The sequence below is a fragment of the Lepidochelys olivacea genome, assembly GCF_965140295.1.
Source record: "Lepidochelys olivacea isolate rLepOli2 genome assembly, chromosome: 1".
NCBI classification, from domain to species: Eukaryota; Metazoa; Chordata; order Testudines; family Cheloniidae; genus Lepidochelys; species Lepidochelys olivacea.
The window spans coordinates 32,612,546-32,637,233 of record NC_140411.1 but is presented as its reverse complement, the minus strand read 5'-3'; the positions used below and the strand labels follow the sequence as shown (position 1 = coordinate 32,637,233).

The following is a 24,688-nucleotide window of genomic DNA, read 5'->3' as shown; positions in this document are numbered from 1 at the left end:
CGGGGTTGTGAACAATTTATTGGATGTACACAACAATGGATGTGAGGCTCAGTCACTGTTTTGCACTAGAAATGCTCAGAAAAAAATATATAAAATCAACTGGCTCGTGGCACAGATCTTGTATTTAAGCGCAATATACAAAACAGAGGTACATTCAAATAACCCCTTTGAAGTGCTCTCTCACTCTGTGAGCGCTATATAATGATATCATATATAATGTCTTGCAAAATGGGAGATAGCTCCTATCAGGTGCTTATAATAAGCAGCTTCAGTTGTTCCTTGTTGCTGTTTTCGTAGTCTTTCCTGTAATATACTCCAGAAAATTCCTTGTATTGAATTTAGATCAGGTGACTGTGGTGAGGACAGCACTAAACATCTGCTTTTTAAAATTCCCCCCCCCTTCAAGATTTACATTCATTTTTGTACTGTGGGTCAATGTGATTGAAAAATTAAACTCTGTTTTGAACTTGCTCTCTGATGGATAATTTTCTATGCTAATACCATTTCATAAATTGCCCTGTCTATTACGCAATCAATGAAAAACAGCCTACCAATCACTTTGAAAGGTAAAAATGCCTTATTATAGGCCTGATCCACACTGAAGACAATGGAAGTCTTTACACTGACTTCAGTAGGGTTTGGATCACATCCTATGCGTTCAATCACTGAAAGTTAATCAGACTTTCTATGGCTTTTACTTTTCACTATCTACAAAAGAAGGAACAAGGCTTTAGTCTTTTATAATGCCTTCTCTCTTCTGTATTTAAATATTTCCCACCTAGCACCACATCTTCATTTGTGTTTCATAAACCAATGTTCAAAAATGTATCATGTTCTTTCCCATTGTCAGATGCAGATTTAAAATGACATCAAATTGATGTAAGAGGGTGCATGTCTGTGGTCCAAATTCAGCTGGAAGGTGGGAGTTTAAATGATGAAGTACAGTGTAACATGAACCAACACGTCAATTATGAAAAAACAAATATATTTTACAGGCTGGAGGAAGATGTTGGAGGAAAAGAAACTCATTGAAGGGTCCTAAATAACCCTATTTATAAGTGCTGAGTACCCAAATGTCCAGCTGAAGTGAATGGGAGTTATGGATGTTCATAACATCTGAGTATCAGCCCCCCAGTGACTGCATGGATGACTGCAGGCTGATAGGGATGGACATCTGCTGGTCTCCTTATGGTAGCAGAGCCCCTACAGCTGCCCCAGTTTGATGTTTCACTGTAGCGTCCACAATCCATTTAAAAACTCAAAACTGCTGGGTTATTTTCCCCCCAAAAAGCAAGCTGTTTAGAAAACAAGATGTTTCTAAGACCCTGAGATCAACACTCAGCTCCTTCTTCAGCCCATAGTAACAAAATACACTCTAATTTTCACTCTATTTCCATATACTCTCAAAAATGTTCATTAGAGCCTATGTTCATCTCCTTAAACAAAATATATTTAAACTGCTGTTCACCTCTTTTTATATATTTATTACTGTTTGCACATAACTTTTCAGTGTTAGTCTATGAAGATTTCTGGAAGAAATTAGACAGGTTCCTTATCACGTGATTTCTTTATAATTTCATTTAAACCATTCAATAACTAACAATGTTGTCCTTTAATACTTTGAGGTGGTATGGCTTTCAGCAAAGAGAGGTTCAGATTATTACAAAGGTAGTTCAATCTCTCTGCTAAAGCTGGTCATTTTTTTTTTTTGATGGAAGAGTTTTCCATCGAAAACACAGTTTTGTTGAAATCAAAATGTTTTGCGGGATTGCATCAATTTTATGGGGGAAAAAGTCAAAACAAATAATTTCAACTTCTTCATTTTGATAATTTTTATATATAATTATTAATATTTTAATATTTTAATACAAGTTAAAATGAAATTATTCAAAACAATACAGTTGAAACATGTTTTTACCTTATCAAAACCACATGTTTACATTATCAAAATGAAACAAACGGATGGTCCTGAATCAAAATTTTTCAATATTGTGGCTTTTCATTCTGCTTCATAATGAAAAATGAATTTGAAATGTCAGAATTTCCCATGAAATGGAAATTCCAGTTTCTGACCAGTTCTACTTCTTATTCATCTAAGGCTCAATCCTGCAAAGATCTGAGCATTTTGCCCCCATCTAATAGCACTATTGATTTCAAAGGGAGTTTAAGTGCTCTACAGCAATGTTACTCAAAGTGGTGGTCCGCGGACCAGAGCCGGTCATCGAGCCATTGGCTGCCGATCTGCACGCACATAGGAAAAAAAAATTGCCGGTCCCTCACATCAGATAGCTTGAGAAGCACTGCTCTACAGGATCTACCATTTAGCCACTGGCATCTATGATGAGGTGGATAACAAGGATGCTGGTTATAGTGGTAGGTTTTGTGCTGTGAATTCCTGTCCACTGGGAACTGGACTTAGACTGTTATCCATTTCACGCCGGGTGTTGAACACTTTTAAATGGAAATCATTTTTAGTTACTACTAGTCTGATCTGAATTTGAAATATTCAGTATTTCTTTAAATCCTTTCAGCATTCTGTTCCAATTTGCTGGGTTTTGTTTGTATTTAATGAAACACAAATATCCTTGTGATTTAGTTATTTTAATAAGATGTTAAAATCTCTTAATATCATAAAATTAGAAGGGCTGCCATCCCTCAATGTCATGCTAGTACAATATATTTATTCCAGACCTTATATATTAAGCAACAAAAGAACAGAAGTTATTAAAATTCATTTAACAAGATTTGCTGCTCCACAGACTGAGCAATTATCATTAGTTTTGAATTCTGCATTTTTCCATTCTAGACAGATAACAGCCACCTTCCATTTAGGCAGAAATGCAGGGGCTGTATTAACAGGACAGAACAATGTAGGACAAGAAGTGAAGAATATGGTATCACAATGAAATTACAAGTGTAATTTCGGTTGGTTGATTGTACAGAGGTCAGCTCTAAAAATTTAACCTTACCAGCAATTACCACAAAATATTATCTGGGCTATCACTGTGAATTTACGTTTTAAGTATAGAAAGATAAATAATGAGGTAGCTCAGCTACCATAGTACAGTAAGTGTTCACAAATGATGATGACTTAAATGGCAACCACTAATTTTCCAAGCTGACATTTGTCCAGGATGCTGATTCTAGCACCCCAGCCATCACAGAATGTCATGGAAAGCTGGGGCACTGGTTCCATACTAATTTGGTGGGAAGGGTGACAATTACTGAATTACCAGTATCACTTCTTGCAGAATGTAGTGTAGAAGTTTCTCATTTAAGCCTCTCTTTCTTATGAGGGATAACTGACTTGGAGCATAAGGTACTTAGTCTGCCCAGGCATGGAGTAAATTTTATTCTGAAATATATATTTTTTTTGTTGATGGGTCTTTGTGTTTGTCAAATAATTAATCCATATTAGATACAGCATGTCATCAATTTGTGCATTACAGCGTTGTGTTCTAATTAAGGTTGCCTGGGTAGGAGGTAGGTGGGTTCCACATTTACATTTTAATCTATTTCCATGCTTGATTACGTTTGAACCTAATTAAAGTTTCTGAAACATTTTTTAGCTAAGACATTTTCCAAAAGGTCCCACAGGGAAGTTCTGCCTCTTCTAAACCACCTATGCTGTATGAATCTGACTTCTGGGAAGTGGTAGACGTGCTATATCTTGACTTTAGTAAGGCTTTTGATACTATCTCGCATGACCCTCTCATAAACAAACAAGGGAAATACAACTCATATGAAGCTACTATAAAATGGATGCATAACTGGTTGGAAAACTGACCCTAGAGAGTAGTTACCAGTGGTTCACAGTCAAGTTGGAAGGGCAAATCAATTGGAGTCCCACAGGGATCAGTTCTGGATCCGATTCTGTTCAATATCTTCATCGTGATTTAAATAATGGCATAGAGAGTACTCTTATAAAGTATGCAGACGATACCAAGCTGGGAGGGGTTGGAAGTGCTTTAGAGAGTAGGATTCAAATTCAAAATGATCTGGAAAACTGAAGAAACATTCTGCAGTAATGATTAAAGGTCTAGAAAACATGACCCATGAGGGAAGATTGAAAAAACTGTGGTTTTTTAGTCTGGAGAAGAGAAGACTGAGAGGGGACATGATAACAGTTTTTGAGTACGTAAAAGGTTGTTACAAGGAGGAGGGAGAAAAATCCTTCTCCTTAATCTTTGAGGATAGGAGAGAAGCAATGGGCATAAATTGCAGCAAGGGCAGGTTAGGTTGGACATAAGAAAAAACTTCCTAACCATCAGGGTGGTTAAGCACTGGAGTGAATTGCCCAGGGAGGTTGTGGAATCTCCATCATTGGAGATTTTTAAGAGCAAGTTAGACAAACATCTGTCAGGGATGGTTTAGATAATACTTAGTCCTGCCATGAGTGCAGGAGACTGGACTAGATGACCTCTTGAGGTCTTTTCCAGTCCTACAATTCTATGCTTCTATAACAGGGTGATCATGGGAAAATGGTACTTTACATGGTGAGCACAAATCCTATGAAATGTAAACAAGATTACTATGTTCATCACACCTATTTTATGTGAGGTGTGAATACTGTTATAAGAAGATTTATTGTAATTTCACCCTCCTTTCCCCTTACCTCTCTTCTAGACCCTCCCTGCCCCACTCCTGCACACAAAATCTTCAGTATCTGAATTATTTTCTCTAGATGACACCAGGGATATCTAACGGTGACCAGCTTGAGCAGATAGTTGCTTATGAAGTGGAAAAGTGACTTTGTCCCCCCTCTCCCAGACAGATGCAACTAAAAATCTACAGATATTTTCACTTTCAACAATACTTCTCTGATTTGCTATTTCAAAAGCATATCCTTCTATAATACTGAGAAAACAAATTAATATTGACTATTATTTACAATGGAATCTGCCTAGTGTTAGGTTCCTCTAGGGCCCCTATCATCAGTGCCAAATCTCATTAATTTCCACTAAGATCAGGGAGACCTGCTGAGCATATCTTAATTTTGTGAATTAATAGTTAAATAAGAGGCATAGGAAGAAAAAATCACAGAACATACCTTTGTTAATTTATTTTGGCAAATGTAATTTAGCTTTAATTGTTTACAATATGCCACTGTACATTAGTAAATGTTCTGTGGCATACTTTGCAAAAACTAGTGAAATCTTAGTAATTCATGAGATAAGTGCTATTAAATACTTGGTAAAGATCAGATCCACTGCCCACCCCACCAGTACTCAGGAGGTATGGCATCAGAATATGGAGATGGGAATTTTTGTTGGGAGTTTATTTTTGTTTGAAGGACAAAGGGATAAGTTTATTATTTGTTTCTGTGATTTATGCCAAATATTACTTTTGATCTTTTAATATTTTTACAAATTAAAAAAGTTACCATTTGGGTCAATAACTATAGCATAAGTACACCCTCATTATCATTTTATGGCATAAATGATATCCTGGGGGCGGAGGGATAGCTCAGTGGTTTGAGCATTGGCCTGCTAAACCCAAGCTTGTGAGTTCAATCCTTGAAGGGGCCATTTAGGGATCTGGGGCAAAAATTGGGGATTGGTCCTGCTTTGAGCAGGGGGTTGGACTAGATGACCTCCTGAGGTCCCTTCCAACCCTGATATTCTATGATTCTATGATAATTTGATGAAGAGGCTTCCAAGTGGATGTATTTAATGCCAAAAGAGTGCCATGTTATTTTGAAATATAGTTCCTTTTGAATCAGCAGTTAGTCTTAGCTAGATCTTTGTGAACAGACCTCAGAAAGCCCATTAATGTCGTGATGTGGCACAATCTTACCACTGAGCATAGTACGACCAGCCTTCTACTGGTTTTATACAAGTGAGCGTGTACAGGATCAGACCTAAAGAATGAGGACATTTCAAAGAGAGGTGTGATAGTATCTCTCATTGTGAAATGACACTTGGCTAAAGAGCAAGCAACTGGGTCTGGCGAGAACAGAACATGAACCAGCAGCAAAAGTGTTACTCCAGTGGGATGGTATCTTGTTAACTGGGGTCAAATTAGAACTGCCTGGGAAGGTTTTAGAGTAGGCTGAGGAACTGGAAGCTGCAACGTGCACAGGAATGCACTTCTATGTGAGAGAATTTGAGAACTTGTCCTAATCATCATCACCCCCAATGGGTTTAGACCTGAGTCTCCTGTAAACCAACTCACCATCCGCAACCCACCACAAAAGCTGTGCTCCATAGGAGCACTTCACCTGGAGTTGCTCAGAGTCAGGCACTCAAGCACTGGGGCCACCATGCTGTTAGGAGGAGAATTCTGACTGAGTAATTCTTTGCCAGAAGAAATCAAACAGAACCAGAATGTGATCATGTTCAGATCAAATGCAAGACACGTGTTTGGATTATAGGCTTCTCTCATTAACAGCATCTCTCCCAGAGGGAAGACGAGGACTAAAAAGAGAGTAAGAAAATAATAAAGAGGGACCAAAAGATTAAATAAGAAGAAATAGTTAAAACTAATGTTTGGTATCACATAAAGGCATTTCCTCTAAACAATATGGGGATGATTTTCAAAGGCAGGTAGACACCCAACTCCATTAAGACTCAGTGGATCTTTACACTGAACTCCTCTTAGAGCCTTTGAAAATATCCTCCATTAGTGCTACCTAAAATGTTGTCATCTGTACTTAAATGCCACGGTTCTAGGTGCAATAGAAACATCAGAGGTTAGATTCGAAAAAATAGTTACAGCAGATTATGGGCAGATTAGGTAGAATTCCTGCCAGTCTCACACTAAAAACACAAGATGCAAAAGTGAGAAGCAAGTGGATATGACTGCTGAAATTAAGATTCAAACTGTGTCTGCCCATCAAACTGTGTCTGCCCTAAATAACTGCTAGCTGCTTGTGTCTGCGCTAAATAGCTGCTTGCTATTAGTGCTTTTACAGAACAGAAAGTATCAATTGTACTGTTAAAAATATGCTGTCTTCTGTACTTTCCATAGTATGCATCCGATGAAGTGAGCTGTAGCTCACGAAAGCTTATGCTCAAATAAATTGGTTAGTCTCTAAGGTGCCACAAGTCCTCCTTTTCCTGTTGTCAGAAGATTGAGCAGTGCTAAAGCAAAGTTGCTGACAATAGTTTGTTGGGATCAAAAAACATGTAGCAACAAATGAACTTGATAGGACTGATACACCACATTTCTGTTTGAATTTTTTCAGTATCTGCTGCACAAAGATCAATAGGGTTGAAGTTATCCCTATGTACAGTGTAACTTCAATGAAGTAATAAATGAGCCATTAGGCTCACTAAATTGCATCCAAAAACCACACCAAAGTATTTGGCTAGTAACCTAAACCAGCAGAATCTGATATCTACCTTAACTATTTTAACTCTGTATTTATGCTCATAATTCACAGACCCTATCTTAATTCTGCTGTATTTTCTGAAGACTATATTGTCCCTTGTCCTGATACAGATGTGCAGGAGAGTGAGGATGGGCACCCTTCCTTGTGGAGTTGCTTTGCAGCTCCTTGGGTACTGGGTCTCAGCTGTACCTGAAATGCTCCCACCAGGAGCAAATGGGACAGGATTAGGTAAAGCCATGGCTCTGTTAAACCATTACCATAAAACAGTCAGCTGGACACACCAGGGGAAATGTATCACACACCAGAAAAGGATGTTGCAAATTAATCTGCTTTCCCTCCTGGGGAAAGAAAGGAACACTGGAATTCTGCCTTAGGGATGTCTCTGAAGCACAATGCATCCTGGTATTTTGCCTGGAGCACTGTGCCCCTGTGTGTCACTGGTTAGCGAGGGCTGTGCCTAACAACACAATCTAGCCCTTAGCTCAAATATTATTATTTTAGATGTCTGCTCCAAAGATATACAATTGAAATAAACAAAAATACAGACTCAGGAATGGTTAGGAATGGACTCAGTCTAAAAGCAAAATTAGTGAGCAGATATGTTTAGCACACATTTTCATGTGCTCCTTTTAAAAAAATACTATCCATTTTTCACATAGTAGTAACCTATTAAAAACCTTTACGAACTGCATAATTACTCGAGTATGGAATTACACCTTCAAAGCCCAAATGGATCTACAGATGGCGTGCACGCGTACATACACACACAAACACACTCTCTCTCTCTCTCTCTTTCCCAACACAATGAAGGGTCTACCTTTGGAGAGGCTCTGTTTGTTGGGCCTCACTGCTTGGTGCTAGTAGGCAGGAGAATGAAGTTAATAAGAAGGAAAGCCACCATTGCTAATGTAGGACATTTGTCCTTCCAAGTTATACATTTATTTTCCTTACAAAGAAAAGAAATGGTCAAAAAACGAGGGGCGGAGAGGGGGGTTAATCGATCCTATTATGTTTCTGACATAATAATGGTATGGTAAGAAACCCATATGGACTGGTTGGGACATTCTCTGCTGGGTTACCATGATAAAAAGGGGAAACATTTTCAAATACAGGCACTAAAGTTGTGCCCACAGAATTTGCACACTTACAAGCAAAGAAAAAAAGCCTCAGTTCTACAAACTGCTGAGCATTCTCACCCCAATCCAACAAAGCACCTAAGCACATGCTTAACATTAATGTTGATCATCCCATCAAATTCAGGGGGATTAATTACGTTTTTTTAATTAAGTGCTTTTCTGGATCTGAATCAGAATGCTCAGTATTTTGCAGGATCAAGCCAAAATTGCACAAATAGAATATATTTGCACATAGAAACAAATAATTAACTGTGCAACTACCTGCTTGTGCCCCGTGGACTTGTTTCACTGGTGCATCCTAAGCATGTATCTTTTAAAATATAGACTAAAAGTGGAAAAAATATTTATGTGTTCCATGTTGTAAATTTCTATTATATCTCTAGTTCTTATTAACTGTAAGTAACATGTCTAATGCTGCTGTAGATGTAGATTTCAGAGAAAAACTCAGGGTGTATTACAGGATCATCAGGGAAGTTTCTCAAAAGTAAAGTTTGACCAATTGCTTTCTGGCTTCTTTCCTCACTTCAGCTTATGCTCATGTAGCTAAATCTTATTATAATATTTTATAATAATACCGTGCAGGTTGGTGTTGTTTAGAAGGGAACATCTGGATTGTAATGCGACTAATCATTTTATTATGTTGTTAAGCTTGGAATTAACTCAACATAGCAGGGTTTTTTTCATATCTAGGTGGATGTAATAAAATCAACAGTTTCAAAATAATTTCTGTTAAGAAATAATAGGATAAATCCAATCAGATGTCCAAAGCTTCGTGTTTCCATGGCAAAAAAGAAAATGACAGGTTTCAGAGTAGTAGCCGTGTTAGTCTGTATTCACAAAAAGAAAAGGAGTACTTGTGGCACCTAAGAGACTAAAAAATTTATTTGAGCATAAGCTTTCGTGAGCTACAGCTGAAGTGAGCTACAGCTGAAGTGAGCTGTAGCTCACGAAAGCTTATGCTCAAATAAATTTGTTAGTCTCTAAGGTGCCGCAAGTCCTCCTTTTCTTTTTGCGAAAAAAGAAAGTGTGGCTCATTAAACTCAGTTCTTAGGAGACGGTGAACTCTCTGATGAACTGTCACAAGTATACTATGATGGAATATGCAGTAAGCAGGCTGTCTACCAATAAATTATTGATTTATTTATGTGTGTCACTGTTGACTTCTTATTCTGAATATCAGCAGACAGCACTGTTAGCTCATCAGTTGAAAAAGGAAGTACGAATTATCGCTAATCAATATTTTTCTGTAGTCTAAATGAGAAAATAGTGGGTTTTTTTTAGAAGAGAAATACAAAAAAGGCAGTGACAATCAGCAGAGTAATGTTGCAATTAAGAGTTGACTTAAGAATTTCTAAGACGGCCTCCCCTCGCCCTTTTTTGGGGGAGACAAAGTTTTAAATACTGCAGATAAGATAGGCCTGCAAAAAACTGAATAATTTACGAAGAAAAAAGGAAATTTTGTTTTATGGCCTTACAGTGAAGATAAATTCTATGCAGTGGCACATTAGCCACTGGGCAGATGGGGCCCATGCCCAGGGGCCCAGGCCAATTGGGGGGCCCCCGGAAAAAATCCGCCGGGCCCAACCCCACTCTGTGCAGCAGCACTGGGTGGGGGAAGCCTCCCCCAGCATACTGGGACCCCACTCTGTGGCAGCAGCTGCAGGATGGGGGAAGCACCCCCACTCTCCAGCAGCCCCTGACCCTAGCAGAAACTGTGGGATGGGCAAACACCCCTCCCAGCAGTCTCTGACCCAACCCCATCCCCAATGGAAGCCACGGGGCAGCAGGGTAAGCCCCCCAACCCCCAGGGCCCACCACCCATCCCTGGCAGAAGCTGTAGGATGGGGAAAGACCCCTCCCAGTGGTCCCCGACCTGACCCCATCCCCAGTAGAAGCCTCCAGGTGAAAAGCCCCCTCCCCTGCCCGTGCCCACCACCCATCCCTGGCAGAAGCTGTGGGGTGGCAGTAGAACTCCCCACGCCCGATCCATTCTCCGGCAGAAGCTCCAGGTGAGCAGGGCGGAAGTGCCCCGACCCTGGTCCTCCGCAGAAGTGCAGGGGGTGGCAGGGGACGCCCCAGGGGACGCCCCAGCACCTGGACTCCCACTGTGGCCCTGGAACTGGAGGAGCTCTCGCTACCTGCAATGGCCTCAGGGCTGGGGGAGCTCTCACTTCCTGCTGCAGCCCTGGGGCCATGGCGTGGGGACAGAGCTTCTCCAATCCTGGGGTCACAGTGGGGTAGGGTGGGGCAAAAAGGAGAAAAAGGGGTTGTGGGGCTTCAGTGGGGTGATGGAATGGGGGGGGGACCCTGGGTGGAACAGGGGAAGGCCTGAGGAAGGGACAGAAAGGGGTGGGACTGTGGGCGAGGTCGCAGGTGGAAGGGGCAGAAGTCCCAATTTTATAGGGACAGTCCCAATTTTGGAGGCTTTTTCTTATATAGGTACCTATTACCCCCCACCTCCTGTCTCGATTTTTTATACTTGCTATCTGGTCATCCTAGGCGGAAGGGGTGGGGAGGGACCTCCCACTTGCTTTGGCCCAGGACCCCCAGAAATCTTAATCTGCCTCTGATTTTATGGGTGGCAAAGTCAGCAAAAGTATATCTTTTGTTATAAGCAAAGCTACAGTATCCCATTCCAAAGCCTGGGCAAGGACAGGTGGTTGCTTTGCATTAAGAGTGGCTAGAATTCACTCATTTGGAAACACTCTTTGCATTTTGTCAGTTTCACAACCAGTTCTAGTAACATCAAAGATAACTTACATTTGAATTGATGTAGCAATAACAAGAGCAGACAGGCAAACAAAGCTCTGTGTTCAGAATTATTGTTAACCTTTTATTTGTAAATCCTCAATTAGGTTATGCATTTGCATCCACATAAGCCAGTAGAAGTCAAGGGAATCAGATTAGTATTGTAAATTCTGCTCTACTGGAATAGATTTATACTACATAAAGTTATATCATAAAACTTTTACAGACTATTATTAAGTAAGTTCCTTCTCCCAAAGGGATTTTATAGAAAAAAAAATACTTCATTACAACTACTAGCTGGTCACCAAAGTTTAGGTTTGTGCTCACAACATCTGCCACAGTAGCAGACTGCCAGGGTTTTCTGAAAGCAGAGGCCTTGTGTCCTCCTTTGGCACACAAGAGGTTTCTCCACACTGAAAAACACAGGTTCAAATCATAGCCTGTTCCACTCATGGAAATTTGGATTAACTCCACTGAATTAAGAAATTGTAAAGCTGTGCCAGGCCAAGGATGATTTTTGCATTGAGCTAGCCACATTCAGTCCAGCTAATTTCATTAATTTTAGCTGTGCAACACACACTTCTCAAGTACTCCAACTTTGAAGATACCAACTAAGTTTTTCAGAGTCCAATTTTTGGTTTCGGAGAGGACTGTGGTTTAATTATGCATGCACAGGGAGGTGACATCATGGTGCTTGTAATGTTGCATTGGTGTTGAACCGCATAACAATGACCGCAGCAACTTTGTGCATAACTTGGTTGTCCATAGTTGGAGGCTATTGTAACATATGAACCCTTCAGTTTTGTTAGCTTTCTCGATGTTTTTCATGTGTATGCTACAGCATGTGCTTTTTTCTGCACTGCTGCTTGAAGGACTCCTTTAAACTGTCTATGCTGCTTTTTTGGAGCTATGCACCATTGTTCTACTGAATTGAAAGAGCAAGTCTAGTTAGCTACAAGCTGCAAAAAAGTTAATTAATTGCCAAAATGATGCAGACCGTGCACCTCAAGCAATTACATGACCTTATTTCTGTAAATCTCCCTGTAAGGTGTGATTGATTTCTAGGTTTCTAGAACACACGGTTTGGGGGAAACAAGAGGAAGTGAATGCCACTATGCAAACTCCAGAGCTCATTGGCTCAAACGTCTTGGTATGTCATGGTGGTTTTAGACCAGCTTTCAGATCATTATGGTCAAATTGCTGGGCTTTGACTCATTAACTACAGGCTAGGTCCTATCTTGCCAAAATACTTTTTGAATACTTTGCTGCCAGTCTTATCAAACATAACTATGAAAAGTGATCCCATCTCTAATGAATCCTCTTTCCATAGAAACCTACCTCAGCTAGACTGAGTTTGTAAACTTCAAACTGATCTTTGGCTACAATCGTATGTTTAGACAAGATCTTAGAAAACTAAGTTTCAGTTTAACAACGTGAACATTCACACACAGCAATGGCCTGCATCATGGCTTCCAGTTTTAGGCATAGCCATAGTATTGAGAGTGTCTTTGTTAGAATCTTGAACAATACACTTGTATCAAAAGATAAGATAAGTTTACGGAGGTGGTAAGATCTTTGAGTCGTGATGATCAGGCACTGGTAACCTAGGTAACTGGTAACTGGGCTGAAGCTGGTTGGGAGTGATAGGACTATATTGAAATTGTTCTGGATCCTTCCTTAAAGGCCCAGTTGATCATTCTGAACTGTGGCCATATGTGGTATTTCCAAGGGTTTGTTTTGGCACTGGTGCTCTCTAGGATATTTATACTGCCACAGGGGAGATATTTTTTTAAAGATGTACAGCCTGGCTCAGTATTATTAAACTGCTCTGAAGATGATAGCCTGCTGTAAATCAAGTTATCTTTAAATAACTGGGATCTTTTTTGCTTGATGGACTATAATACCAACAGTCAAAATTGGATCCAATTAAATCATAACTTTCCTAAAGATTATATTAATCCAGTCTTTCGATATTGACCCTTCATTACCAGTAGAGTGCTTTGGAATCCCTTGTGAACGAATGACACTATTGTACATAAAACCAAATTGCATTATATCCCAACGATGTAAACAACAAGTTAATGCATTTAAATGCAAGGGAAATGGGCATTACATATAGCACTGAGATACAGATATTTTACTCAGGATATCTACATATGTAAAGCCCATGAAATTGTTTCACAAAGGCTCTGATTATGCTGTAGAGGATTTTTTTAAGGCATTAGGGATTAACTATCTGCAACATTTTGTTTTAAATACTAAAGACATTCTTTATACTGCAGTGTAAAGAGCACAAAAAAGCATCTATGACGCACATTACAAGTTATAACCCCTGGAATTCAGGTTTCCTAATGGCAACTGCTGATTATCATTGTTAGCTATAGTGGAACTACATTACTGGGCACTAATATTACTGGGCACTAACATTACTACTATTATATATTGCAATTCCCCCAACAGCCCATGATGAAATTATTCTAACTTTTAAACTACTGCTGCAAGGAAGACTATATTCAGATCTAAATCAGCTGAATACCCTGGAAAGCAGTGTGTTCTGATTTAGATATGAACTATCAATTTAGCAAGGTTGGCATATAAAGATGTTTTGAAGCCGGAAACAGCATGGAAAGACTTTATTCTTGATTCATTTTCTTTTTGATTTACTGACACAAATTTCTAACTGACGCACAGAATCTAAACTTTTGATAGATTGCTATGAGCTTTCAGATTCTAAACTCAGCAGGATGTGTGAGAAGTTGGAGATGTCACATTATCAATTCAAAGCTCTTATCAGCATAATACAGCATAGTGACACCATTTTATATAGTGAATTGCTACATATTATTAAAAAATCACTGCATTATGGGAGAATAGTTGTCAGCCTGGACTATATTAGAAATGTGAAAGAAGTATTAAGAATTAGAAATGTGACAGAAGTATTAATCCTGCCTTGAGTTCAGGGACTGGACTAGATGATCTGTTGAAGTCCCTTCCAGTCCTACACTTCTATGATTCTATGATTCTATTCCAGACACATACTTCAAAGAGTGAAGAACTCTGTGTGAATTAAGATATATTTAAGACTAATAGCCATTATTTATTGAGTGCAACAGTGTGCTTGGTACTGTACAAGGGAAGTTATAGGTCCTGCCCTCAAAGATACTACAGTCCAAGTAAACAAATAGACACAAGTAGACACACACACATAATTATAAACTAGGAGAGATTGTTGTCTTTGTTCTGGGTGGGAGGGAGGATGGTTTGCTATTTTTCTTATGAACAAAACCAACATATCACTGTTGAGGGGATTAAGGTTGATGGGCCTCATGGAAGTGGCATGCTTATATAAAGAGAAGGCAGAAGCATGGTCACCAAGACAGGAATCAAGTTCTAGTTGTCGGGGATGGCCTGTAAGGAAACACAAGCAAAAATGGGAAACTGATGTAGAGGGAGTGGTTAGATCTGAAGGAGCATAGAGCAGGAGAGAGGATCAGAGATTAGACGGCACATCATAACTGGAATTGCTGTTTGCTTCAGAGTTGCTCCCAAACTATTAAAAGATTAACATTTTACATTGGTGCAAGTGGAAATTCTGTTCTTTTCTTCTCTCTCCTCTCCTCTCCTGCTGCCCCTCCAGCCCTCACCAGCACACTTCAGTTTGGTTACTTTATATACTTTTTGTTTCCTTCACCACTCTGCATCTTCTTTCATGGTGTTCTATTTGCTACCAACATCCTCCTTCCCTCCTATGAGATTTGCAGCCTTGCCCACCTTCACCTCTGGCCTCGTCAGCCAGCATTCTACTATTAACTTACTCTGTAGCAAGCTCTACTGCCACTCCAGAGCTAACCGTTTAAAATAATGGGTAGAAAACGCCTACAAGTAGCCATACGCTAACAACTTCCACATCTGCAAGTGCAAATGTGAATGCTGATCAAAAATTTCAAATACAAAACCCTCCTCATATGTTCCAAGTGGAGATGGTGAATAATTCTGTCAGAATTAGTCAAAAGAGAACAAATTTTATTTTACTGTAGCCTTACAAAGGTATATTGGATCCTGAGTATGTTGCAACCGTCAGACACTAAAATTCCACACTGCCTTTTGTAACTCTGGCCCCATCCCCTGAGTAGCTTCTCTTGTTGCAGTTAGGGTCAGCTGACCTATATTTTAGTCATTTTTGTGAAGGAGACTCAAAACACCGTGTTTCAATGCCCTGAAACAACCCACATTTACCAGTCATAATGTTCCATAGCCAAAAAATCATTTTACAATAGCTTTGTTACAAAGAAGGTGAGACCCAGCAGGATTTTCTCAGTGCTGAACTCAGGACTGAGTTCTAGAAATGACTGATGAGATCACTATAACATTTTAAGTGTAAGTACACTGTTCTGTAATATGGAGAATATATTTTGTACCTTTGTAGTCTTATACATTTCAGTATAGAATTTTAACAGTGGCACAATTGGTGGAAATCTGCCTGTAAAATATATATTTCCCTACCCTCGCACAGAGACACAGTTCCACCACTTTATTAAGGAAATTAGTAATAACAACTGCAGCCATGCAATTTAACTAATTTAACACCTCATGTTTCAGGGCCAGTAGGAGCTGGGAAATTGGGATCTACTGGGTCTGGGAAAAAATTTTAGACAAAGAGTTTATTCACTGAAAAACAGAGTTTTGGTGGAACTGAAACAATTCATAAATTTGACATGAATTCGCTTAATGGTTTTGGCTAACAATCCCCCCCTCCCATATTTTTGGGACTTAGAAGCCATTCACTAAACAGCTGAAGGGGGAGAAGCCAGTGCTCATGCTATGGCTGCCTCTCTTATATCTTTAGCTCAGTGGTTAAGGCACCATCTTGGGATGTGGAGACCTAGGCTTAATCCCCCCCTCTGCCTAAGGAGAAGGGATTTGAACTCAGGGCTTCTACATTGTAGGAAAGTAGCCCAGTCACTGGGTTATAGGATATTCTGGGACAGCTCTCTCTCATTCTCTCCTGTTGAAGCTATTCCATTTTGTTTAATTAGTCAGTGGAGTAAGCACTTGAACTTGGGTCTCCCACCTCCTAGGTGAGTGCCCTAATCACCAGCCTATAGAGTCATTCTCATGCTCTTTCCCTGGCCCGATGACTATCCAGTGTCATTATGAGTGACTGTGAATGACAATGAATTGTCATTCTCATTCTCACTTTCTTTTCCTGGTCCAATGACTATAGACTGGAGATTAGGGCATCAAACTGGGGGGAGGAGAACTCAGGTTCTGTTCTAATGCTTATTTAATTATTCATATGAAGTGGTGCAGCTGCAGCCACAGGGACTGAGGCAGCCTACACCAGAATATCATATAACCATGCGGTTAGATGCAAGTTAAAATTCCTTCTTCCCGTTAGGCAGAGGGGAGAATTGCACCCAGGTCTCTCACACCCTAGGTAAGTGCAGTAACCGTTGGGCTAAACATTGTAAGGGAGCTGCTGCTGCTTGCCATTGCTGCTTCTTGTTTCATGCATCTATTTTTGAAAATGCCTGAAAGTGATTTTTTAGATATACTGAAATTTTTCACAATTTTCAGACTTGGTTTGGATTGAACTGATTTTTTTTATTTTTTGTTTTCCAGAAGTGCCAGCAAATAAAAATACCAGTTATTTGCCCAGCTCTTACTCTTACTACATCCCGCTCTCTTACTAAATCCTTACATAATATGACTTGATGTGTCTCAGAATGGATGTTTGCCTTCCCGAGAAGCAACAAGGATAAGCCACTGCTGGAGGGAGGATACCTGATTCTGTGAAAAAATGTGCATTTCCTCAGTGGCAACTAGTGGCTCATGAGAAAGCCCAATTTTTAAACAAGAATATTTTCTTAACAATCTACAGAATATTACTCTGAGTCACGAAATGGATTTCTCTCTTTATATCTTTTATAGATATAAATACGCACACATGCAATGACAAAGATCTATCTATCTATGCATAGATTTGTCACTATATATTGATATATATATAAATTGCAGACAACACATTATTTTAGATGCTGGACCATTTAATTTTCCATTTTTACATTCACTAGTGATTTTTTCATTTATTTCATGATCATTCATTTAATTCCAATTTTCTGACATTAACATAATTAATTTTGTCACAGTCTCTTATAGCTGACTGTGTGTGTATGTGTGTGTGTGCGTGCGTACACAAAGCTATAGTGATGGATAAAATGAATTTAGGTAATGTACACACAAAGCTCTGTATGATAAAATGAATTATGTGGTCATCAGAAAATTAGCATTACATGAAAAATATCACTGGAAAATGTAGAAACTGAAAATTAAATTTTACAGCAATTGTGTTTTTTTACAAGAGTTCTCTGGCTAGTCTCAGTCTCTTAAAAGTTACACAAGTAACAGCTCTCTCTCATAAACAAGGTAGTTTATTTCTAACCCTCCCATTTTGCATGGAATAATAAAAGTCTGTACATGATAATGCTATTTATATAGGGCATTTAAAAATTACAATACAGAAGCTTATTAAGCAGTGTAATAGTTGAATCCATGTTAAAATACTGTTACTCACATGCAAACTGAAGGGTGGCCTCTCTGCTCAAAATACTTCCAAACACATTGGTGGTTAAACATTGATATTGCCCAGAATCCTTTGCTTCATTAGGATTGTTGATGATAAAACTTCCTTCTATCAAACTGTAGCGGTAATCACTTTCAATATCAATTTCAGTTCCATTTCGTAGCCATCTTGGGAGAAAATGGGAGAAACTAGTTCAGCAATTGTCTGGAAAAGGACACTTCTGAAACCATGTAAAAGATGTAAATGAGTCAAGATGATTATTACAGGCAGTGCTCATACCAATGTCTTTATTAAAGTCACCAGATACTTCCCATGATAAGATCCTGTTTTCAATTGTTTGTAGCTTCGCCAAACTTTAACAGTTTGAGCTGATTGTTTTGTTTTTTGAAACTTTCAGCTAAAACAGTTTAGACATTTCTGAGAACCAGGGTAGGGGAACATACATTGTTTTGAAAATATGAAAAAATACAGAAAGCCTTTGACAAGGTCCCTCCCCAAAAGCTCTTAAGCAAAGTAAGGTGTCATGGGAAACAAGGGAAGGTCCTCTCATGGATTGGTAACCAGAACTGTGTGCAATATTCAAGGTATTATCTATCCCTTTCCTAATGGTTCCTAATATTCTGTTAACTATTTTACAGTGCCGCTTCACATAGAGCAGATGTTTTCAGAGAACTCTCCACAATGACTCCAAGGTCTCTTTCTTGAGTGGTAACAGCTAATTTTGACAAAGCCCTGGCTGGGATGATTTAGTTGGGGATTGGTCCTGCTCTGAGCAGGGGGTTGGACTAGATGACCTCCCGAGGTCCCTTCCAACCCTGACAGTCTATGATTCCATGGAACTGAAAGCAGGGAGTCTGTCTCCCCTGTGCTTTGAATGACCCACTTTGGTGGGCCCAGGAGCCATAGACAAAGAAGCTGCTTGATTCAAATGCAGAGGGCACAAGAACTGAACTTGTGGGAGAGGCAACAAGGGAAATTGACTGGGATGAGGAATCTGGGTTGTGGTGTGGGAGGGAGACTGAAATTGTCTAGGAGAGGAGACTAGGATTCAGGGACTAAGACTAATACAAGGTACGAACAAGGTACGAGTACTAACTTTGGGGTGAGTGAGTTTGTTTGGCTGTTTGTGTTTTTCTTTCTCTTTCAGATTATTTCAGTTATTTTCAGTTATTTCAGTTACTGGGTCAGTTGGGATTGTGTGTCTGCAGACTGTTTGAGGCCTTCGTTCCCTGGATCATCCTTGACTATCTTTGATCAGCCTCAATCAGCCTTGAGAATCACCACTCCCTGTGTGATTAACCTAGGAGAGAAGGCCTTAAAAGACAGAGGCTAAGCGACCAAGGGGAGCTAGCGAACAGGGGAGTTTGTGAGGGAGTTGTAATATAATTGCTATGGTTGGGAAGTGCCCCATCACCAGTGCCAATGCTCCTCCTATCTCCTCCACCTGCACCTGTATCCAGACAGACAACCTAACCATGGATGCCTCTACTCAGATCCTCACGTGGACTTGCAGAGACTGTGGCCTGCATTTCCCATTCACAGAAAGCCAGGCTGGGGGACCATCCAGTGTGAAAGGTGCCTACTGGTGGAATCTCTTAGGAAGCAAGGGGGCGTGGGGCTATAACTCCTGCCAGTTGCCTGTTCCACTTGCCTCCTTAGAGTCCCCACTGGTCCCAGAGCCAAGGAACAGGGCTATTATGTTTGGGCCGCTAAGCCTTTCCATTACTTTGTTCCCCAGCCTCATGCTGCTGTTCAGAAGGAGAGCACCATTCATTCTGAAAGCTGCAAAAAATTCTCAATGGACTCACTGTACCTGTAAATAGGAGCAGGGTTTCCTCGTGCTTGGCAATTCAGAGACACTTTCTTCTCTTCAGAATCAGTAGGAAAAATCACATCATCCGGCTCTTGTATAAACACCGGCCCGTAATCCACACTTTCTGCAGAAACACAAGGAGTCCGAGTTTCAGAACTCTTAGTAAATGTTACCTTATCAGAGCTCTTATATACTCAGGTTATAATATCACACTGCATTGCATATGTTTTTTCCACAGACTGACCATCAAATGCCTCCAGATGCTGTGGGTTTAAAAACTAAAATATGGTAAGGAAATGCCACAGCAGTAAATTCAGAGACAACGGTACTTGAATATTGTTTCCTTAGAGATCTACTACATTCATTTGTAAGGATAATAAATAATTTAAAGCATGGGGAAAGGTCATGTAACATTGCCCTTCTGCTGAGCAGCAGCAGATATTGGGACTTTATAGGTCAGCTTCCCATTGGATAAGAAATCAGTGACATGGACTCTGGGTATTTTCTTAGTGTAACTTGTTCTATTTACACTCTATACACCTATATACAGTTACATATACACATCTATATACAGTTCCCAGGAAGCAATTCTTCCCCCAAAGTTGACTTTAGTTAAAGATTAATTCAGAGAGCAAACTGGCTGCTTTCAACAGCTCCCCCCAAAGAGATTGTAGCATAGGCGCCGACTCGGTGGGTGCTTTGGGGCTGGAGCACCCATGGAAAAGAATAGTGGGTGCTCAACACCCACTGGTGGGCCCTGCTGATCAGCTCCACCCTTTCCCCTCCAGTGCCTCCCACCCACTGCTGATCAGCTGTTCAGAATGGGGCAGGAGGTGCTGGGGGGGGGAAGACAGAGGAGCAGGAGCAGGAAGAGGCGGGGTGAGGGCAGGGCATGCTCGGGGGAGGGGCAGAACGGGGCAAGAAGAGGTGGGCTGGGGCGGAGTGGGAGTTGAAAGTGGCAGGGTGGGAAGAGGGGGAACATGGTAGGGTCTGGGGGACGGGGTGGACTGGGGGCAGGGCCTGGGGCATAGCAGGGGTCAAGCACCCCCAAGGAAATCAGAAAGTTGTTGCCTGTGGATTGTAGCACAAAATAAATACCAACACGTCCTTTATTTCAGGGCATGTAAAGTAGTCTCACACTAAGGAAAAGAACTTGTAAAATTATTTGTAACAGCACCAGCTGGTGAGTCCTGCCACACCTGTGTGTATATTGAAATCTAAAATGTACATTTTCTCCCATGTCACCTGTGAATTTGGTCTATTAGTATATAAGCATTAGTATGACTGAATTGAGAGAGATTGGTATGCATTGAATCTATGGGCCAAATCTAGATGTGGTGTGTAGAAGGAGTATAAATTTCAAATTAGTATAATGTGTCTGATCATGTAAGTCTCAGCAAGTGTAATACAGGGTAGTAGAAGTAAAATACAGTGTAATTTATACCAATTTAGATTCCTTCCCAATTCTCTTAGACTCACCTCTGTATTTGGGACAGTGCCTGTAATTTAATTTGCAATTACTGGTCTAAGGATTTGGGGGCAAACATACACATTTTCCCTTTACACACAATGAAACACAGAGGAGCAGGGGTTCATCTATCTCAGTTTTACAGTTTACAGTTCACATAATAAAACATCTCCCAGGTTTGTCCAAAATCACCTGAGGAGCTTGGGGAAAGCATTTGGCATTTGGCTGTTTAAGTCAGCCTAATATATTTGTAGAAACACATGTTGGCAGTTGGCTTCTTATCACCCTCCTATCAGGGCAGGCTGCCAAACTAAAAATAAGCTACCCCAGGACTAGCTTTGTATGTGCACCTGAGAAAACACCTCACTTAGGCATTTCTGCTTGCTGTTGACATAAAAAAAATGGCCTAATTTGGTCACTTTTTGGAACCCACCCCTTTCTGGCCACAGGATCCCCTTTTGGCGAACTGCACTAAGTGAATTAAGGCACACGGAGCCGCACAGTTTGGGCTGGTCCATAATCCTAATGAACACTGTTTAAGTGATTCAACTCACAATAGAAGCTGGATTTAAAACAGGTGGACACTTGTACAAAAAAACTGAAAATATTTTTTTTCTGGTTTTCAGTAATGGACATTTGTCAGATCATCTGACGTAGGTAAACAAGTGAACGTAAACCATACAAATTTGTCTTCACTATTATAGAGCTCTCAGCATTTTAGAGCAAAGATTACACAGAACTATATATATGGAATAGAGGAGTCTGGTGACAAATGCACAAGAGAGACCAGACAGAGCAGAAAAAGAAAGAAGAACAGTGACTTACTTCCTTTACAGGATCAAGAAATAAAATACCACTGTGCTCGTTACCAACCCCTTACTTAACACTGATGTATGATGGCAAGTTTTAAAAACAAATATCTAAATTTAAGAAGAGTGACAGATCCATGCATAGTTCAATAAAGCACTTATACTTCACCAGTAGTGACCTAATGTAACATTGAGTCTATAACATTAACATTTGCCAACTGTTATCACGAACACCTCCTGTCCTACATATAGGGAAAACAGTGGGTAATCTGAGGTAATATTGAGACAAGTGTTGGCAAATTATGATTTGATGGGGAAACAACCTTCTAATTCTATTTTAATGGTACTACCCTTTTAAAATTCCATATGGTAACTGCTGTGTCACTGCCCTTTATTGTAAATCCATTAATAATTTAGGACGACTTTAATGGGTGCGGGGTTACACAACCTGGGCATCATGACTTTCTATATTTCTAAATGGGAGGGTTATGCAGATAGACCAGGGGTGGGCAAATTACGGCCCGCGGGCCGGATCTGGCCCATCAGGGCTTTGGATCTGGCCCACGGGATTGCCCCCTGTGGTGCTGCAGGCCTCGCGCTGCTCTCAGAAGTGGGCGGCACCATGTCCCTGGGGCCCCGGGGTGGCGGGGCCAGAGGGCTCCGGGGGTTGCCCTTGCCTCCAGGCACCGCCCCCCACAGCTCCCATTGGCCGGGAATGGGGAACTGCGGCCAATGGGAGCTTCAGGGGAGGTACCTGGAGGTGTGGCAAGGGCAGTGCATGGAGCCCTGTGTCCTGTCTCCGCCCCGGGGCCGCGCAGGGACATGGTGCTGGTCACTTTCCGGAGCAGCACGGCGTGGGGCCTGGGCAGGCAGGCAGGCAGGCAGGCAGGCAGGGAGCTTGCCCTGGTCCCGGTGGGCGCCGCTGCCACCCCAGAGCCGCTTTAGGTAAGCGGCGCCAGGCTGCAGCCTGAACCCCTCCTGCACCCTAACTCCCTGCCCTAAGCCCCCAGTCGCACCCCTCCTGGACCCCAACCCCCTGCCCTGAGTTCCCTGCCGCACCCCTCCTGCACCCCAAACTCCTGCCCTGAGCTCCCTCCCGCAGTCCGCACCCCTCCTGCACCCCAAACTCCTGCCCTGAGCTCCCTCCCGCAGTCCGCACCCCTCCTGCTCCCCTGCCCTGAGCCCCTTCCTGCACTCTGCACCCCTCCCCCCTTCCCTGAGCCCCCTCATACACCCCGCACCCCTCCTCTGCCCCCATCCCTTGCCCTGAGCCCCTTTCCTGCACACCGCAACCCCTCCCACACCCCGCACTCCTTTCCGCACCCGAACCCCCTGCCCTGCATACAGTTTCCCCACCCAGATGTGGCCCTCGGCCCAAAAAGTTTGCCCACCCCTGAGATAGACAGTAGAAGAATTCTGGTAGTAGGGGTCCTAATATACCAAAAGGAATCTTAGGGTATGAAAAAAGGATGAGGATCACAGGAATCGTTCACTGGTTGACCGTTTTGTCAGACAAATGTTGATGTCATATAGTTGATTCTCTCTAGAAATTGCACTCTATTAAGATCTGTGTGTCTTTTTGTTTATTCAGTTCTTTCCATATTAGGAAAAGGCCAAACAAAAGCTTCAGTAGAACCTCAGAGTTATGAACTGACTAGTCATCCACAGACCCCATCTGGAACTGTAAGTACGCGATCAGGCAGCAGCAGAGACCAAAAAAAAAAAAGGGCAAATACAGCATAATACTGTGCTAAACGTAAGCTACTAAAAAAATTAAGAAAAAGCACAGTGTTTTTCTTCAGAAATTTGTAAAGTTTCAAAGCTGCATTAAGTCTACGTTCAGTTGTAAACTTTTGAAAGAACCACCAGAATGTTTTGTTCAGAGTAACGAACATTTCAGAGTTATGAACAACCTCCATTCCCAAGGTGTTCCTAACTCTGAGGTTCTACTGTAGTTATCCTTTCAATCTTTTTTTTTAATAAAGATGTGTTTACATATGTTGAAATGAATCAAAAGCTTATTGCTAGTTTAATGTGGAAAATCTAAAAAATAAAAGATATAACTTCAGATACTTGTATTTCTACGAACACAAGATTAAAACTAGCTCAGCAATGTGTGAAGCAAACAAGCCAGAGTAGGTGCAATTGACAATCCCCAATTTCCATTTCTTTCAGGTTTTTTTCCCTCTGTGCTTACAGTAGCATAGTATCTTAATGCCATTGTCTATGTCAACCCACTGCTGCAAAACAATTTAAGGCTCTGTTTGATCCTGCAAATAGTTACTTCAGCTTGTTTGTTTTAAAGTCATATATAGACACATGGCTTCAATGGAATTTATGTACAGGAGTTTTTCAGATCAGGCCATGCTTCTATATTTCTTCAATAAACAATAAGCTATTGGTGTCATTTATATTATACAAGTTATTTAATATCCTGTACTAACGGCCTAAGTCAGCACCAGCTTTTTCTAACAATCAAAAGATTCACTAGGTAATCCATCCTTTAAGCAAGGTAAAAATACTAATAAAAGTGACCTTCAGTTGTTTCTTGCAATTCAGCAGCATGCCGAGATACACTACTAGAATAAGAAATTGATGAGACTGGAGTTTAGCAAAAAGGAAGGGTGGTTTATAAAAATCAAGCCATGGTTTCAACTCGAGGTGCTATCTTATCCAAATCTTCAGACTTGGTGGTGTGGTGGGCCGAGTGTTCAAGTGTATTTGCAGTACCTTGGGATAGTGGGAAGAAAAGAAAAAAATGTAGCATTTAACTATGGACTATTTTGTTACCAATACTA

The 24,688-nt window shown here is 40.9% G+C and overlaps 1 protein-coding gene across 1 annotated transcript in view; it reads right to left on the bottom strand.

Annotated features, from left to right (window-relative positions):
- CNTN5 (contactin 5) overlaps positions 1-24,688 on the bottom strand; it is a 998,629-nt gene that overhangs the window by 304,585 nt on the left and 669,356 nt on the right. The window contains exons 5-6 of the mRNA XM_084613389.1: positions 19,614-19,737; positions 17,792-17,967 (exon numbers count right to left, since the gene is read on the bottom strand). Of these exons, the coding sequence (XP_084469515.1) occupies positions 17,792-17,967; positions 19,614-19,737 (300 nt within the window). The remainder of the gene's footprint in view (positions 1-17,791; positions 17,968-19,613; positions 19,738-24,688) is intronic.